The 20,621-nt window shown below is 46.9% G+C and overlaps 1 protein-coding gene across 1 annotated transcript in view; it reads left to right on the forward strand.

Annotated features, from left to right (window-relative positions):
• LOC310791891 (partitioning defective 3 homolog) overlaps positions 1–9,660 on the forward strand; it is a gene marked incomplete at its 3' end in the record, with an annotated part of 552,527 nt that extends 542,867 nt beyond the window's left edge. The window contains 1 exon segment of the mRNA XM_083653569.1: positions 9,255–9,660. Within this exon segment, the coding sequence (XP_083509695.1) occupies positions 9,255–9,660 (406 nt within the window).
• Between the last annotated feature and the right edge of the window lie 10,961 nt (positions 9,661–20,621).

Raw genomic sequence — 20,621 nt, forward strand, 5'->3', positions numbered from 1 at the left:
TTTGTTCAAATTGACAACAATATCAGAGCGTGCCAAATACTCCTCAGACCTCAAGGGGTTAAGAAGGTGTGGGGCCAGCCCTTCACAGAGCACACTCTGTCACTGAGACAGACTCCAGTCTTTACATCAAATAGACTGACTAGGGGGAGTCTGTGTGAAAGATGTGAGCCCTTACTGATCTCTCACTGTCAGTCATGGCAGAGACAGGTAATGACTAGTCTCTTAGAACAGACGAGTTGGCTTCCGCAATTTTCAAATGCTTCCGCCATACCGTCTGTACTTCGTGGGGGAGAATCATGCACCAACCGGAATGGGAAGCAGAAAGGCGGGTCTTCCGCTCATTAGTCCAATCAGAATCCAATATGCCGGCAGAAAGGCGGGTCTTCCGCTCATTAGTCCAATCACAATCCAATATGCCGCATTCGCGTGTCGTGATTGGTCGGATTCCGTAGAACTTCCTTCCAGTCTGAAGGTTTTTTTCCCAACTTCCTTGTGCATGTTCTGGGGGTGTAACGTACAGACTGTATATAGCTGCATTCGCCGGATGTAGATGATACAGTCTGTTTTAAGAGACGAGGTAATGACTGATCTCTCCCTGTCAGTCATGACAGAGACAGGTAACGAATGAGAGAAGACAGCTTAAAAGAAGGATTCTTTGTAGCCTTGACTCAGTTGACAGATGACCTGTCCAGAAGGCGATATTAGATTACTATTATATTAATATTACTCAATATTAGAACAGTGGTCCATCTGTAATGCCTAAGCAAGACCAAACACAAACGTATCCGTGCCACTGTTAGAATCACCAGATGCCCCACGATACGATATTATCATGATACTCGGGTTACAATAGTATTGCTATTTATTACCTTTTTTCCACTGCAAATGATGTCAAAGGAAAAAACTTGAAATTTTATCTAAGATAGAGTTTCCAGTCTGTTCATCTCACTTCAATCATTTTTATTGCAGCAAAATTGTCAACGAGACCTGTCATAAAAACCTGTCATAGATGTTGCATGGTAGGGCATTCACGACTAGTGAATTTTACTAGTCGACTAGTCGTCCCTAAAGGTAGTCGACTAGTCTGAGTGTTTTTTTCCCCCCCAATAAAAACGCTCAACTCACGTCAAAAGGTCTCAAATACAACCAGGCAGCAGGGCTATTGAGATGCAGGCATAACTAGCTAATGTAGTAGACCTTTTCTGACCAAGCTTGATTCCCAAAGCATTTGGCAATAAATTAGTATAAAACGGCATGGCTGATGGCTGTTTTCTCTAACGTTATACTTTTATAATCCAGATAGGCCGAGGCTTCACACGCTAACGTTTCGTTGTTTTTCCACTTTTAATTTGAAGACGAAAAAGGGAAATGGTACGTGTGAAATGATAGAATTGACAGACCAGTGTCAATTCAATGTACTCTCACACCATTTCCCTTTTCGGCCTTAAAATTAAAAGTGTGAAACCCAGCTAACAAAAACGGCGCATTATTCACAAACAAATTGGTAACGTCAAGTAATGACAGCTAGTCATTTAATAAAGCATGGTTAAAACGAACTCCACTTACACTTGAAGGTCTGCCATGCTGCTATCCTGCTGGCTGTGTAGTCCTGCTTTGGGGTGCTGAGTAACATTAACGTTAGTTAGCAACCTAGCCTTGGCTGCTGTCCACATTACAGTCCGGTAGGATGCTTCCTAGTATCCATCAAAAGTGACTTTCCTGACACCGTACAAACAACTGGCCGCACTAAAATGAAGTAATGGTTTATGCTATTGAGTATTACTCAAATAAAAACGAAAAGAAAGTCATGTGAGGTTTGTTATTTAGCAAATGGTTGTTGCACTCCTTCTTCTTCGTTGATTGGAAGGGTCGCAAATGGTCGCAAGGAACCCACAGCGCCCCCCAGTGGCATACCTGCTGTATTAACACTGCACTGTGGAAAGAGGGAAAACCAAGAATGGCGACTAGTCGACTACTAAGCACAGTGTCGACTAGTGGTTTTACTAGTCGACTAGTCGGTGAATGCCCTATTGCATGGACCTGACAATTTCTATCCTGTAATAAAATATTGCGATACTGGGCATTCATTCGTGTGATACATATATTGCCACACAAAATATCGCTATGCTGTATCGACCCCCCCCCCAACCCCACCCGCCCCTAGCCAGCATCCACTTACCATAATGTCTACAACATGAAATATGTTTCTTATCTTCTAATACTTCACCAGCATGCTATAATCCACTGTTATCCACACAGATCCCTTCCCTGATAAATATTGCAGGCGGCTTTGCTGAAAGATTAATGAACTAGCGTCTCGCTCCAGCGGGCGGAAGCAACATCCTGTGGCCCGGGCCCGGCCCTTTCTGCACTAATTCCATTAAGAAGGCGTTCTGTTTGGATAAACCCGGCTGTATTATCTTAAGAGCACTATTGTTTGGCTTGGAGCGTACCATTGTTTGGCTTGGAGCATACCATCGTGCGAAGTCAGACGCTGAGACGAGAAGAATACGGCGCATCGGCGAATCGCCTGCAATCTGGATGGGATTCATATGTTGTTCGTGGCTCTGACTCCGTGGCTTTGGATTGTGAATAGAGATGTGATTAATGGCAGTAAGGTTCCCTAAAAAACAGCTTTCATTTCAGATAAAGGTCAGTTTCTAGCTGGGTGAGGGAGGCCCTGTGCTCCACAGGCTTTGAGTCAATAAACCACTGCCATTTGAAACAATGAAGGGCCCCCATATTCATCACTGATGTAGCGCCATTGATCTCTGAGCCAAAGTAATGGCGTTATAGGGGGCCAGAGGCTGGCTGCTATACAGCTGGGGGTTAATGTATGAGCTGGTACCTCGGGGGTTAATGTAGTATGAGCTGGTACCTCGGGGGTTAATGTATGAGCTGGTACCTCGGGGGTTAATGTAGTATGAGCTGGTACCTCGGGGGTTAATGTATGAACTGGTACCTCGGGGGTTAATGTCGTATGAGCTGGTACCTCGGGGGTTAATGTATGAACTGGTACCTCGGGGGTTAATGTAGTATGAGCTGGTACCTCGGGGGTTAATGTATGAGCTGGTACCTCGGGGGTTAATGTATGAGCTGGTACCTCGGGGGTTAATGTAGTATGAGCTGGAACCTCGGGGGTTAATGTATGAGCTGGTACCTCGGGGGTTAATGTATGAGCTGGTACCTCGGGGGTTAATGTATGAGCTGGTACCTCGGGGGTTAATGTAGTATGAGCTGGTACCTCGGGGGTTAATGTAGTATGAGCTGGTACCTCGGGGGTTAATGTAGTATGAGCTGGTACCTCGGGGGTTAATGTATGAGCTGGTACCTCGGGGGTTAATGTAGTATGAGCTAGTACCTCGGGGGTTAATGTATGAGCTGGTACCTCGGGGGTTAATGTAGTATGAGCTGGTACCTCGGGGGTTAATGTATGAGCTGGTACCTCGGGGGTTAATGTAGTATGAGCTAGTACCTCGGGGGTTAATGTATGAGCTGGTACCTCGGGGGTTAATGTAGTATGAGCTAGTACCTCGGGGGTTAATGTATGAGCTGGTACCTCGGGGGTTAATGTAGTATGAGCTAGTACCTCGGGGGTTAATGTATGAGCTGGTACCTCGGGGGTTAATGTATGAGCTGGTACCTCGGGGGTTAATGTAGTATGAGCTAGTACCTCGGGGGTTAATGTAGTATGAGCTGGTACCTCGGGGGTTAATGTAGTATGAGCTAGTACCTCGGGGGTTAATGTATGAGCTGGTACCTCGGGGGTTAATGTAGTATGAGCTAGTACCTCGGGGGTTAATGTATGAGCTGGTACCTCGGGGGTTAATGTAGTATGAGCTGGTACCTTGGGGGTTAATGTGGTATGAGCTGGTACCTCGGGGGTTAATGTATGAGCTGGTACCTCAGGGTTAATTTTTGTTCAGAAATATTCATATTTTACATTTCCATGGATTCTAGAAACGTACAATGGGTACATTTTCTTCTGGTATGGGCTCTCTGTGTCTCCCTTTTTGCTTTGTATGCCTCCGCCGGTGATAGCCAGGCTGGAGGCATTATGGATTCAGGTTGTCCGTCCGTACGTCCGATGTTCGTTGTTTTGGTGGTTAAAGGTCAAACTTCAAGGTCACTGTGACCTCACAAACCCCATTTCCCAGCTCTTTAACGCGATATCTCAGGAACGCCTTGACGGAATGTCTTCCAATTTGGCTCAGACGTCGACTTGGAGTCAAGGATGAAGTAATTAGATTTTGGTGGTCAAAGGACAAAGGTTAAGGTCACTCTGACCTCACAAATGCCATTTTCAAGCTCTGTAACGCCATATCTGAGTAACACCTTGATGGAATTTCTTCACATTTGGCTCAAATGTCAAAGTCTGAACAGACATGGATATCGACTGCTCACTTGTTGGCATATCTCTCCTCGGTGTGGTTCTTCTAGTTCTCTTCCTGTCACCTTTGGCTTTTTTTCCAGATCTACCAGGCTTCATCCATTGAGCACTGAATGCACCGCCGTATGCATCTTTATGTAATTAGCCCACATATACATGCACAGCATCAGGCACACAGACAGGCAGGCAGACAGACAGACAGACAGACAGGCAGGCTGACAGACAGACAGGCAGACAGACAGACAGACAGACAGACAGACAGACAGACAGACAGACAGGCAGGCTGACAGACAGACAGGCAGGCAGAGAGACAGGCACACAGACAGGCAGACAGACAGGCAGGCTGACAGACAGACAGACAGACAGGCACACAGACAGGCAGACAGACAGGCAGGCTGACAGACAGACAGACAGACAGACAGACAGACAGACAGACAGACAGGCAGGCAGGCAGACAGACAGACAGACAGACAGGCAGACAGGCAGACAGACAGACAGACAGACAGACAGACAGACAGACAGGCAGACAGGCAGACAGACAGACAGACAGGCAGGCAGGCAGGCAGACAGGCAGGCAGACAGACAGGCAGTCAGACAGACAGACAGGCAGGCAGGCAGGCAGGCAGACAGACAGACAGACAGACAGACAGGCAGACAGACAGACAGACAGGCAGACAGACAGACAGACAGACAGACAGACAGTCAGACAGACAGACAGGCAGGCAGGCAGGCAGGCAGACAGACAGACAGACAGGCAGGCAGACAGACAGACAGACAGGCAGACAGACAGACAGACAGGCAGACAGACAGACAGACAGACAGGCCAGCTCCAGCCTCACAGTCAACATGAGATGAAGTCAGACGCTGAGGATGCCGCCTCTGACAATTGGAATGGTTCAAGCGTGCGCGTGAATAAACCTGGGCTATATTCTCCTATCTCGCCCATCGAGAAGCCGATCCATTCCCAAAGCATTCAAAGTCTCCTTTCGAATACAAACAAAGGTCTTTTCTATTCTCATTACCACCCCCCACCCCCCCCCCAACCACGCTCAAATCCAAACAGGCAGAATAGGGCTTCTTCACAGCTGGCTGATAAACCTGCTCATTATGCACATGGCTCAGATTCACAAGCCCCTTGTTTTTCCCTTTGTCTTTTATTTTTTACTCTCCTATTTTGTCTTGCCCCCGAGATACACACTGTAGCTGTAGGGCTCCTGACACTCATGCATATCGTATGGGCTCAGACACACACACGCACACGCACACACACGCGCGTGCACACACACACACACACACACACACACACATGCGTGCACACATACACATACACACACACACACACGCGCGCGCGTGCACACACACACACACACACACATACACACACACACACACAAACACAAACACACACATGCGTGCGCGCACACGTGCACACACACACATGCGTGCGCGCACATGTGCACACACACACAAACACACACATGCGTGTGCGTGCGCACACACACAGACACACAAGCAGGGCTGCCACAAAGAGGCTAGCCAAGCAGAACGGAGAGGTGATGTCACACATCTGGAGTAGTCTTTGTCGGGCAGGGCAGCCTGACAGCAGCCCTGCCTTCGCTCGTGTCAGGTGTCACATGTCTAGCCTGGGTGAATCCGCCCAGGACAAGATGGTCGCCTCATTTTTCCCATCTGCAAAAAAGCTCGCTATTACTTTCTGTCAGCCCCAATGGATGTTTCTGTCCGTCTCCGAATGAGACTAATGGGCTGGAAGGGGACTTTGACATGGTTAGGTATCTCTGTGTGTTGTTACTGTGGGCTGCTACATGGTTAGGTATCTCTGTGTGTTGTTACCATGGGCTGCTACATGGTTAGGTATCTCTGTGTGTTGTTACCATGGGTTGCTACATGGTTAGGTATCTCTGTGTGTTGTTACCATGGGCTGCTACATGGTTAGGTATCTTTGTGTTGTTAGTATGGGTTGCTACATGGTTAGGTATCTCTGTGTGTTGTTATTATGGGCTGCTACATGGTTAGCTATCTCTGTGTGTTGTTACCATGGGCTGCTACATGGTTAGGTATCTCTGTGTGTTGTTACCATGGGTTGCTACATGGTTAGGTATCTCTGTGTGTTGTTACCATGGGCTGCTACATGGTTAGGTATCTTTGTGTTGTTACTATGGGTTGCTACATGGTTAGGTATCTCTGTGTGTTGTTATTATGGGCTGCTACATGGTTAGCTATCTCTGTGTGTTGTTACCATGGGTTGCTACATGGTTAGGTATCTCTGTGTGTTGTTACCGTGGGCTGCTACATGGTTAGATATCTCTGTGTGTTGTTACCTTGGGCTGCTACATGGTTAGGTATCTCTGTGTGTTGTTACCATGGGATGCTACATGGTTAGCTATCTCTGTGTGTTGTTACCGTGAGCTGCTACATGGTTAGGTATCTCTGTGTGTTGTTACCATGGGCTACATGGTTAGGTATCTCTGTGTGTTGTTACCATGGGCTGCTACATGGTTAGCTATCTCTGTGTGTTGTTACCATGGGCTGCTACATGGTTAGCTATCTCTGTGTGTTGTTACCATGGGCTGCTACATGGTTAGGTATATATGTGTGTTGTTACTGTAGGCTGCTACATGGTTAGGTATCTCTGTGTTGTTACTGTAGGCTGCTACATGGTTAGGTATCTCTGTGTTGTTACTGTAGGCTGCTACATGGTTAGGTATATATGTGTGTTGTTACTGTAGGCTGCTACATGGTTAGCTATCTCTGTGTGTTGTTACTGTAGGCTGCTACATGGTTAGGTATATATGTGTGTTGTTACTGTGGGCTGCTACATGGTTAGCTATCTCTGTGTGTTGTTACTATGGGCTGCTACATGGTTAGCTATCTCTGTGTGTTGTTACTATGTGCTGCTACATGGTTAGCTATCTCTGTGTGTTGTTACTGTAGGCTGCTACATGGTTAGCTATCTATGTGTGTTGTTACTGTAGGCTGCTACATGGTTAGGTATATATGTGTGTTGTTACTGTGGGCTGCTACATGGTTAGGTATCTCTGTGTGTTGTTACTATGGGCTGCTACATGGTTAGCTATCTCTGTGTGTTGTTACTGTGGGCTGCTACATGGTTAGGTATCTCTGTGTGTTGTTACTGTGGGCTGCTACATGGTTAGGTATCTCTGTGTGTTGTTACTGTGGGCTGCTACAGGGTTAGGTATATATGTGTGTTGTTACTGTGGGCTGCTACATGGTTAGGTATCTCTGTATGTTGTTACTGTGGGCTGCTACATGGTTAGGTATCTCTGTGTGTTGTTACTGTGGGCTGCTACAGGGTTAGGTATCTCTGTGTGTTGTTACTGTGGGCTGCTACATGGTTAGGTATCTCTGTATGTTGTTACTGTGGGCTGCTACATGGTTAGGTATCTCTGTATGTTGTTACCGTGGGCTGCTACATGGTTAGGTATCTCTGTATGTTGTTACTGTGGGCTGCTACATGGTTAGGTATCTCTGTGTTGTTACTGTGGGCTGCTACAGGGTTAGGTATCTCTGTGTGTTGTTACTGTGGGCTGCTACATGGTTAGGTATCTCTGTGTGTTGTTACTGTGGGCTGCTACAGGGTTAGGTATCTCTGTGTGTTGTTACTGTGGGCTGCTACATGGTTAGGTATCTCTGTATGTTGTTACTGTGGGCTGCTACATGGTTAGGTATCTCTGTATGTTGTTACCGTGGGCTGCTACATGGTTAGGTATCTCTGTATGTTGTTACTGTGGGCTGCTACATGGTTAGGTATCTCTGTGTGTTGTTACTGTGGGCTGCTACATGGTTAGGTATATATGTGTGTTGTTACTGTGGGCTGCTACATGGTTAGGTACATCTCTGTATGTTGTTACCATGGGCTGCTACATGGTTAGGTATATATGTGTGTTGTTACCGTGGGCTGCTACATGGTTAGGTATCTCTATGTTGTTACTGTGGGCTGCTATGGTTAGCTCAGTATGTTGTTACTGTGGGCTGCTACATGGTTAGGTACATCTCTGTGTGTTGTTATTATGGGCTGCTACATGGTTAGGTATCGCTGTATGTTGTTACCGTGGGCTGCTACATGGTTAGGTATCTCTGTATGTTGTTACCGTGGGCTGCTACTTGCCCAAAGACAATGTGCCAGGCTGTAATGGTGGTGGCCGTATGACTGACAGCAACATATCTTTTCAGCCACACAGCTGAACACGGCTTCATCACCGCGACACATTTCAAACCAACATTTTGGTTGCTTTTCACCAGGTTACGATAAGACGGTTGCATCCATGTGATGTGGAGAAATAAAGCATTTAACAAGTGTCTTTGTGTGAGAGACTGACAGAAAGCATGTTGCAGGACAGAAAGCAGCTTGCAGGACTTGACTAGGGATGCTTGGTACTATCTGTCATGTCCTGTTCCTCTCTTAGGTTCATGTCTCAGGAGTAGGGTTGGGCGATAATTCACTATTATCGTTTATCGTCTTTGTGGAATTGTATCATGATGATATTTTAATATCGTGACACATTTCTGCTGTCTAAATTGATGGTGACAACAAGCAAATTTTACTTAAAAACTGATCAAATGAGGTATGGTAGGAATATTATTTGAATAATTTTGTTTTGTTTGACATATTACCATTTGGTTCAATGAGATGATTTGACCATTTAACGTGATTTTGCACACGTGAACCATATTGTGAGATCGATCGATATCGAGAAAAATCCTTATGATGATCGTGATATTGATTTCAATCATAATCGCCCAGCCCTACTGAGGCGTCACAAAAAAACTAAAAATCAAATAAACGTCTGACATGTTCCTCTCCTGCTTCTTCTGTCTGCACCAGGCAACCCAGGAAGAACCCCAGCTCTGTGTCCCAGGACTCATGGGACAAGGTGTACCCGCCGGGCGAAGGTTTCCAGACGGCCAAGGACAACCCCCGCTACTCCAGCTACCAGGGCTCCAGGAACGGCTACCCGGGCGGCGGGGGCGTCAACGCCAGAGTCCTGCTGGAAGCCCAGGAGCTGCTGAGGCAGGAGCAGAGGCGCCGGGAGCAGGAAGCCAAGGGGAAGATGGCGCAGGAGAACCAGGCTAACAGCAGCGGCTATGAGCCAGGGTACTCCACGCACCCGCACCCCAAGGACCCCGCCTCACCCAAGGGTCCCTACCGCCAAGACGTGCCGCCTTCGCCCTCGCAGCTAGCCAGGCTCAACAGGCTGGGCTCGGAGAAAGGGAGGCTGTTCTATTCTTGAGGAGCGTGAACGGACAAGGCGGGGGAATAGTTGAAGGCTAGAGAACGGGCTTCGGGGGCTGACTTTGGGTCCAGAGCTAAGACTCACTAAGGGGCTTTACCTTGAGGAAAGGGCAAAAGTGGACGCTACAAATGTGGACAAACCTAGAGGTCTTATAGCTTAGCGATGATCGTAGAGGTAAACAGTTGTGAAGTGTGCTGCTCGGTATGTGGGTGTTTGTACTCGATCCCTAGCTGTGCCGATGACCTACAGTATACCGGTACATGTATGTCGGTCAGTCAGTCAGTCAGTCAGTCAGTCAGTCAGTCAGTCTCCCTCCTACAGACACGAGACACTCAGTGCCTTCTCTGCATCCACGGACACAACGCAACTTCACAGGCATCCAGGACTCTGATTCATGGAGATCTGACACCCTCGTGTTCTGACAATCAAATGGGGGAGTGAGTGGGCGTTCTCTTCAGTCCGTGGGGAGTGAGTGGGCGTTCTCTTCAGTCCGTGGGGAGTGAGTGGGCGTTCTCTTCAGTCCGTGGGGAGTGAGTGGGCGTTCTCTTCAGTCCGTGGGGAGTGAGTGGGCGTTCTCTTCAGTCCATGGCGAGACACAAGTGTGCGCGTATGTGTGGACATGTGACGAGATTAGGGCTGGATGTCGCTACTCGATATCTTTATGGTATAGACGGAAATAACCCAGTACCAAGTACAGTAGTATCAAAACGATACCTGCATTCACTCCTTTTTGTACAGAGATCTAGAAAAAAACTTGTTGTTGTGCTCGCAACCAATCACCACAAGCGTTCTTTGATTTAATGCAACGTGTGATTGGCTCGCTACCGCACCGGCTACAGTCCATAGACCAGAACTGCACCGCGTCATCGCACTGCACCGCGGCCCTTTTTGGGGGAATGCGGAAATCCTCTTTGACTCAGGCTGGACGGACATGACGACAGACCAGTCAACCTTAATTTATTAATATATCTCGACCGTTCAGGTTCGGGCAAGGTCGCAAAATAATTAGTAGACATGTTTATCAAACCAAAAAAACACTTGAACCCGAAATTAATGAATTGGTATTTTGTCTATGCTAGCTAAAAACACGGCAAAAATACCATCACAACAACGCAATTCATTCTTTCTATCCCCCCAAAAAGGGGCGCGGCCTTGACGCTTTGGATGTGCAGGTCTGGTCTATGCAGTCTGTGGTGGTGAAGCCGAGGGCGGTGTATGCGACGGAGTTGGCAGTTCAGCGTGCCGAAAAAGGTATCAAATAAAGTACTTGGTACCGGTATCACTTTAAGGGTACTGGTATTGGTACTGGCGTAGCACATTTTTAAACGATACCGAGTCCTAGACAAGGTACATATCGCATACGGTCTCCCTGCCACATTGACCTATCGAGTGTCCTGTAATCGACTCCCACCTGCTCACAGATCCCCCACACTCCCACCTGCTCACAAATCCCCCACACTCCCACCTGCTCACAAATCCCCCACACTCCCACCTGCTCACAAATCCCCCACACTCCCACCTGCTCACAAATCCCCCACACTCCCACCTGCTCACAAATCCCCCACACTCCCACCTGCTCACAAATCCCCCACACTCCCACCTGCTCACAAATCCCCCACACTCCCACCTTCTCACAGATCCCCCACACTCCCACCTGCCCACAAATCAGCCTTTCTTCACTTCACAAGGTTGGTATTCTAACCAAACAAAGCCCAAACACTGCCGCCAGCCTTTCTCTGGATACTGTTTGTGTACTTTCAATGTTTTTCCTGGGCGCACGAGCCCCCTCGCTCGAGTGTTCCCCCGGGAGCGGAGCAAACAAGGCACAGTGTATCAAAGAAGCAGGGCACAGTGAGAGTGTTATTAATAAAGAGACTCGCTCATAAATGATTCATGGCGCGTGTGTCATCTCCACGGAGGAGACCCAGGCAGAGAGGGGAGACAGCTCTGATCCGCTGCCTGGCCCCCCTGCATCGCTCTGGGCTCCACTCGCTGGCCCGCTGGCCTGTTTGTCTGGAGCCCTGGCTCCCATCCTCCTACCGCCCTCCTCTCCTCCCTCTCCTCTTGTGTTCATTACCATCCTTTCATTCCTCCTCTCCTCCCTCTCCTCTTGTGTTCATTACCATCCTTTCATTCCTCCTCTCCTCTCTCTCCTCTGTGTTCATTACAATCCTGTCTTTCCCGTCGGCCCAGTCGCCAGAATAAAATGTCTGCGTTGTACTTTTCTAGAATCCACGGAAATGTAAAATATGAAGATTTCTGAACGAAAATATGATGTTACATATCACGTTTCTAGATAGAGGTCTAATGACGTGTATAACATTAATATTCACGTCTAAAATCTCTCATGTTAAAGTACGTCACGGGCGCCTAAGGGTAAAGGGGTGGGATTGGTGGACCTGTTGTAGTGCCAGGATTCATAGTGTGGGTGGGCCGAGACGATGCTGGGGGGGGGCGGGTATCATCTCAACCTGATGGGCTGCACACGCGCCCCTCCACAAACACACCCTGCTGTGCTTTTACACACATTGAGACACACACACACACACACACACACATACAGTGCAAAATACAAGCAATCAGCTTCGATTGAATCAGCTTATATGTCCTCTTGCTACGCTGCTGCTGAACCTGGCCTAAAAAAAAACATCATAAGCCATCTTAAGTTAAGCACCCCGGCAGGACTACAAATGTAGTCTTCCTCTCCAGAAAGTGCAGCGTTATCGTTACTTATCGCCTTATGCTTTTGCTATGCTGCTGTGAAGCGGTGGATGTTGTGATGCGAGGCAGAGGGCTGATAGACTACAGCACGCGACAGTTCAATATTACTTGATGGAGTTGTCACTTCTGGTGGTGAAACTGCTCTTTCCTCCTCCTCGGTAACATGTAACCAAACTGTTTTGTTTGGCCATAGTTAGTCCACTGTCTTGATCTATACCAGCTACTACCAGCGGGCTGGGTGAAGTGAGCAGCAGAATCATTTTTCAAAATCATTCATTCAAACAAAAAATACAGTACACAAATTGAACTGAGCTTGAACTTGAGGTTCCTCTTAGTGTCCTTATGTCCATGTTGGGTCTCATAGTTAGATTACTTATTTTTGTTGTTGTAAAAACCGAACTTTCTCATGCTTTTATTTTGAAGGCAAAATCACTAAACACGAAGTGAAACTGCTGCTGCTGCTCACTTTACGGAGCAAAACAGGCATGGGATTCTGGAACCAGGCAAAACAGACTCATTCATTGGTTCACACACGCATGACATGTGAAGCTCATTGGATGAACAGCTTTGACTCGAAGCTTTCATCAGGCTGCTCATTGGATGAGCTTACCTGTCAGTCGGGGGCCTTGCGACGGCGCGGACAGGCCGGCTCTGGTTCCCCGGTTACAAGCAAGTCAGCGCCAGTTTGACAGAGCGAGTCGTCTTTTTACTTTGGAGTTTAACCCAAAGCACAACTCTAACCTTACCCTTACTTGCCTAAATGTAACTAAAGTTGTTTTATTTGTGTTTAACGTTGGAAAGGCAGCAAGGTTTTCAAATATGTCCAATTTACGTTGAGATTGTACATAAAATGCCACATTTTAGAAACGTATTTTATCGACATTTTGTTTCAAATTCACGTTGAGACTGTACATTATCCTGGTTTTCAGACATGTAAAATGCCAACGTATTATTCTGGCATTCGGGTTGGTTCTTTCCCCTCGGCCACCCTCCCCAACCCCCCCCAGCTCCCCTTCCCAACCCCACCCGCTGTCTCCTCCTCTCCTCTTCACTCCAATCGCCCCCCCTTCCCCATCCACTCATGTCCTACCTTCTCCTCTCACCCCCCCCCCCCCCCCGCCAGCTCCCCTCCCCATCCCCGCCACCTGTCTCCTCCTCTCCTCTTCACTCCTATCGCTCCTCTCCACTCATCTCCCACCTTCCCCTCTCACCCAGCTCCCCTCCCCAGTCAGGCTCTGCACTGAATGTTTCATCACAGCCACCTGCTGCCTACCACAGCCAAAGCACACAGGCGCCCATAGAGACGCTGTGGCTTCTGACAGCACAAAGAGAAAACCCGTCAAGAGGAAGAGAGAATAAAGATGGAGACGGAGACAATGAACCCCCCCCATGCTGCGTCAGATTAGCACCGGCTTTTCTCCCGTTTCTAACAAAAGAAGAAGAAATTGTCCTCGGGAGTTAATTGCTTTCAATTGCCCTAATTGTGTTTGCTGTACTTTTGTAGCAGTTGAAGCCTTTAAACTGACAGTTAGGAGGAGCAGGTAGCTTCTTGCTCAAAGACCCCAAAATGGGATGGCTGTCTATGGACGAATAGCACTTCTAAAAATGGTGTTCATGCGCTGAACAAAACCTGCAAGTATCGACTTTTGTTTTATTTTCTCCAATAATCCAAAACCCCATGGGAAAAATCCCATTGGCTGTTTGTCGGGGGAAGCCAGGGCGACGCCGATGCTGACTTCCAGGGTTGGCCTAGAAAAATATGCCATAGCTACGGCACTCTGTTGGCTGCTGCGGCAGATCGAACCTGTGAACATTTGGTTACGGTGACCCCCAGAGAGTGCTGCTCTTCCCTCCAAGCCGACACTCCAGCATGTGATTGCACTGATTAGGACACTTTGAAGCGGAGAGGAGGATGTGATCAGTGCAGCCAGCTGCTGAGTGTGGCGCTGGAATGAGATGTGCACACTCCTGCCTCATGATTGCACATGATTGAAAGCCAGCGCCCGAGCCAAAGCAGCCACCCACCATAATTGCGGTACTGTACTGTAGCAACCCACCCTGCTAGCCTGAACATATCCTTTGTCAATGCTAATGTTTTGAGTCTGTGTAGCTGCCTGCAAGCCAATAAATGAGAGCGAGCTGCGGCGGGAATGTAAAAAATAAAATACAAAACGAATCAAAATGGCGGTGCGTTTATTATTAGCGCGCCGCTCCAACGTGTTCTCCGTATGCAGAGGAGAAGGGCGTGACTTACATTGTCTCCCGTTGGTTAATGAAGGCCGGCGCTGGGAGAGATGCAGACAGAGTCGGGGTGGGTTAATTAATGATAAACACAGCAAGCAGATGAGAGAGAGAGGGGGGGGGAAGGACTTTGCAATGGCCTCATTCCACTGTACACATCTGTGTTTTAACCTGTGCAAAGATATTGAAAGTACACTCAAATACTCACCGCTAATGGAATAACAACACAAAGCAAATGCAAACTTTACATTTGTTATGTTGTTACAGCTACAGTACAGTGGAATAGAGTGCTGCAGGGATCAGTCCTAAAACCTGGAAATGAGCTAGTATGGCTTTTTGAACGGGCTTTTGGTTAGATGCCTGAAATAGACCTCATTCGATTGACGTAACTCACGTACGGGCACGCCCACCGCCGCCATGTTGTTGACATAGCGCTGCAGCGCTCACGTGACAGCCTATGTAAGAGCAGCGTTCATAGGAAGCTAGCCGCCGTTAGCGTTACCTGTATCGTTCCTGTTGTGTTCCGATGGTGACCTGCGTTACACACGGCTGTAGTAATGACAGCAATAAAGTCCCCGTGGTTTGTTTCTATCTCTACCGTCCACAGACGTGAAGGGAGCGAGACTGAGGATACGTCAGCACAGGAGATGTGTGGATTTAGGAGAGACAGGTGAAACTTTCTGACAGCTCCTCACAGCAAAGTCTGTTCACCTCATTCTTTTGTTTATTTATTACAGGCATTAACGGCAGCATACAAACAACAATTTTTTTATTTTTTATTGCTGTCATCACCATCGCTATTTTCTAATGGAACCGAAACGACAATAAGGCTGTTACTAGTTGTCAGCTGCAGCAGCGCTGTGCGTGCAGGACGGTATGTCAACAATATGGTGCCGTCCAGGGTTAGCGAATAAGGTTTATAACAAGGTCATGTGGTTAAAGGAACATTTAGCATCTTCCCGATAGTAAGGCGAGAAGATCGATGCCTTTCTCTTCCCTGTGCGTGCAGTGAAAAGTGCGATGCACCCCTCCTGCTAATTAGCTTAGCACAACGAACGGTGGTGGATTGGTGGTACAGCAGCATTTGTAGTATTTGCTTAAAAAATTACAGTGTCTCATAACTTTGGATTATGATTTCATAGTGTGGTGAGTACACGAGTCACAACATGTACATGAGCGTTTTGGCGCTGTTGGAAATGTGTGTTTTTGGTGCTGTACCAATCTACTACAGTTTGGTGTGCTAAGCTAACTAGCAGGAGGGCACGTCGCTACTTTTGTATTGCACGTACAGAAGAGAAAGGTATCTATCTTCTCGTCTTATCGGGAATATGGCAAAATGGTAATCTCCCAAAATGTCGCCGTGTTCCTTTAACAAAAGTTTGAAGCGTTTGCTGGCTATTGCGATTTTTTGGGTGGTTTTTTTCCACATTTAGGCTTCATAAAAGTGGTGTTCATTTGTGAAGATTATCTTTCCTGAACACAACGGTCTAATAATATCGTCAACTTTTGTTAACCACAGACCTTATTTCAGGCATGTTAACAAAAACCCATTCAAAAATGCCATTAACTTCCAGACGCGGGAACCCAGCACGATGCTAACTTCTGCTTTGGTCTACAAAAAGATGTCATCCCTGTGGCGGTGCTCTATAAATAGAGCCCTCGTAAACTGTTACCAAAAAAGATACAAATGATGCAGGTGAGAGTGAACACATCTCACCTCCAAATAGATCTAAGAAAGAGTTTGCTTGTAAGCGGCCAGCACCGCCTGCTGTCAATATTGGTGCGTTTCTATACGCAGAGTAGCATACTTAGAGGGATGGATTTGATCCTGTTGCTCGACACAGTACCCTACTGGTCACATTGGGACATTACAGTGCAACTGTCCACTCGCGGGGTCCGATATCAAAAAGTGCCTGAGATGATATCAAGATATTTTTTACACGAGGAGGGACACAATATGATTTGTCTGTCAGTGACACGATGTCACACAATCTGCCGTGTGTTTTTAACATTTTTAATATCATTAAAACCATATAATTAAAACGTGACAATGACAAGACGTGACAGTTTTGGGGTACTTTTTCCTGAATATCCTTTATTTGTTTATTTGTTTTTGTTTTTTTATTTACAACAAGAGCCAACACTCAATGGTTATCAGTGTATTTGTATCCTGTTTTGACATTGCCTTGGACAATGCTGTACCATGATGTGTTTTGAAGTATCAAAAAGAAAGCTATTGTAAGCACATGTGCAATTGTTTTCTTTCTTTCTTTTGTTTGTTTTTGTTTTCCAGAAAACTTTTACGTGATATATTAAGAAATGTAAACAGCCGCTCTTCCTGTACATATCAAATTTAGAATAAAGCGGAAGGCTGTTCCATTCTGTTTCCAACCTGCCTCATGGCCTACTTTTCTCTCTTCAGCCACAGCTTTGTACCACACACACACACACACACACACACACACACACACACACACACACACACACACACACACACACACACACACACACACACACACACACACACACACACACACACACACACACACACACACACACACACACACACCCGACAACAAACCAATCTGGCTTCTCCAATTAAGTGGGCGGCGACTCACTCAGGCTGTCGAAGCTGTCAGGATTGGCTGCTGATGTCTTCTTCACACAGAGACATGGATAGACATGAGAGAGACTAGCTGCAGATGTCTTCTTCACACAGAGACATGAGAGAGACTAGCTGCAGATGTCTTCTTCACACAGAGACATGGATAGAAATGAGAGAGACTAGCTGCTGATGTCTTCTTCACACAGAGACATGGATAGACATGAGAGACTAGCTGCTGATGTCTTCTTCACACAGAGACATGGATAGACATGAGAGACTAGCTGCTGATGTCTTCTTCACACAGAGACATGGATAGACATGAGAGCGACTAGCTGCAGATGTCTTCTTCACACAGAGACATGGATAGAAATGAGAGAGACTAGCTGCTGATGTCTTCTTCACACAGAGACATGGATAGACATGAAAGAGACTACCTGCTGATGTCTTCTTCACACAGAGACATGGATAGACATGAGAGAGACTAGCTGCTGATGTCTTCTTCACACAGAGACATGGATAGACATGAGAGAGACTAGCTGCTGATGTCTTCTTCACACAGAGACATGGATAGACATGAGAGAGACTAGCTGCAGATGTCTTCACACAGAGACATGGATAGACATGAGAGAGACTAGCTGCTGATGTCTTCTTCACACAGAGACATGGATAGACATGAGAGAGACTAGCTGCTGATGTCTTCTTCACACAGAGACATGAGAGAGACTAGCTGCAGATGTCTTCACACAGAGACATGGATAGACATGAGAGAGACTAGCTGCTGATGTCTTCTTCACACAGAGACATGGGTAGACATGAGAGAGACTAGCTGCAGATATCTTCACACAGAGACATTGATAGACGTGAGAGAGACTAGCTGCTGATGTCTTCACACAGAGACATGGATAGACATGAGAGAGACTAGCTGCTGATGTCTTCACACACAGAGACATGGATAGAAATGAGAGAGACTAGCTGCTGATGTCTTCTTCACACAGAGACATGGATAGACATGAGAGAGACTAGCTGCTGATGTCTTCTTCACACAGAGACATGGATAGACATGAGAGAGACTAGCTGCTGATGTCTTCACACAGAGACATGGATAGATGTGAGAGAGACTAGCTGCAGATGTCTTCACACAGAGACATGGATAGACATGAGAGAGACTAGCTGCTGATGTCTTCACACAGAGACATGGATAGACGTGAGAGAGACTAGCTGCAGATGTCTTCACACAGAGACATGGATAGATATGAGAGAGACTAGCTGCTGATGTCTTCACACAGAGACATGGATAGACATGAGAGAGACTAGCTGCTGATGTCTTCACACAGAGACATGGATAGACATGAGAGAGACTAGCTGCTGAGGTCTTCACACAGAGACATGGAGAGATATGAGAGAGACTAGCTGCTGATGTCTTCACACAGAGACATGGATAGACATGAGAGAGACTAGCTGCTGATGTCTTCACACAGAGACATGGATAGATATGAGAGAGACTAGCTGCTGAGGTCTTCACACAGAGACATGGATAGAAATGAGAGAGACTAGCTGCTGAGGTCTTCACACAGAGACATGGATAGACATGAGAGAGACTAGCTGCTGATGTCTTCACACAGAGACATGGATAGATGTGAGAGAGACTAGCTGCTGATGTCTTCACACAGAGACATGGATAGACATGAGAGAGACTAGCTGCTGATGTCTTCACACAGAGACACGGATAGACATGAGAGAGACTAGCTGCTGATGTCTTCACACAGAGACATGGATAGACATGAGAGAGACTAGCTGCAGATGTCTTCACACAGAGACATGGATAGACATGAGAGAGACTAGCTGCTGAGGTCTTCACACAGAGACATGGATAGAAATGAGAGAGACTAGCTGCTGAGGTCTTCACACAGAGACATGGATAGAAATGAGAGAGACTAGCTGCTGATGTCTTCTTCACACAGAGACATGGATAGATAATGTATGAGAGAGACTAGCTGCTGATGTCTTCACACAGAGACATGGATAGATATGAGAGAGACTAGATGCTGATGTCTTCACACAGAGACATGGATAGACATGAGAGAGACTAGCTGCAGATGTCTTCACACAGAGACATGGATAGATGTGAGAGAGACTAGCTGCTGATGTCTTCACACAGAGACATGGATAGACATGAGAGAGACTAGCTGCTGATGTCTTCACACAGAGACACGGATAGACATGAGAGAGACTAGCTGCTGATGTCTTCACACAGAGACATGGATAGACATGAGAGAGACTAGCTGCAGATGTCTTCACACAGAGACATGGATAGATATGAGAGAGACTAGCTGCAGATGTCTTCACACAGAGACATGGATAAACATGAGAGAGACTAGCTGCTGATGTCTTCACACAGAGACATGGATAAACATGACAGAAGCTGAAACCACTGATCCCGTTAGGGCAATGTGCTTGTTGAAGCAGAAAAAATGCGTGTCCACGAAATAGGGCCCGACCGATACTGGATTTTTGGGGCCGATATCGATATATCGGACAATATTCTTTCTATACAAACGTACATAAATAAACACATTTTTTGCAATGATCCCTCAAATATAAAACCGTAATGGGAGCATGATATTTTACAGTTGAACACTAAACTTTATAGGCCAAATTGACATCAGTGCACTGAAACAGTAAACTGGACTGGGAATTGAATCATTATAAATACTCTATACGCCGATACCGAAACACTGTATTTGTGATAAGCAATATCGGCTGATAATACCAGTCAATCAAGATATTGGTCGGGCTCTACCACGACTGTGTGTCTTCAAGTGAAACAAACGTCTAATGCGCAAATTATGCTTGAGCGAAATCGCTGGCGCTGACTGCGCCGAGGGGGTCGCCGCAGCTGGGCGTCCTATCGGCGCAGCTCGGCATGCAGCTCCTCGAAAATGTGACTCTGCGCCGTCAACTCATTGTTGTGAGGAATGAGGAAATGCCATTTCCTCATTTAACGTGCTTGTCCCTCATCTAGCAAAGCCTTCTTCAGGCTCACCGGAATGAGTTTTGAAATGGAGGGACAATAAAATGTTCCCCCACCGACATGATTGCAAGTTCTTGGTAAACGACACCATAACGTTTTGGACGTGTACCGCAGCCAACGCGCCGAGTTAACGTTCGAGTATGCACAGTCTCGCTGTCGCCGCTCGTCGGCGGCAAGGCTCCAAGTCGAGGTTGTGCAGAACCATGCCGGGCGCTTAACTCTGCACACACACCGCTGTCTCCGTCTGTAATGTGTGTGTGTGTGTGTGTGTGTGTGTGTGTGTGTGTGTGTGTGTGACCAATCTGTTGAATACACTGAGGTAATCCCCTTAAATACCATTGTGCTTCCTATTAGGTCCAG

This window comes from Poromitra crassiceps, assembly GCF_964638095.1.
Source record: "Poromitra crassiceps genome assembly, chromosome: 17".
NCBI lineage: Eukaryota > Metazoa > Chordata > Actinopteri > Beryciformes > Melamphaidae > Poromitra > Poromitra crassiceps.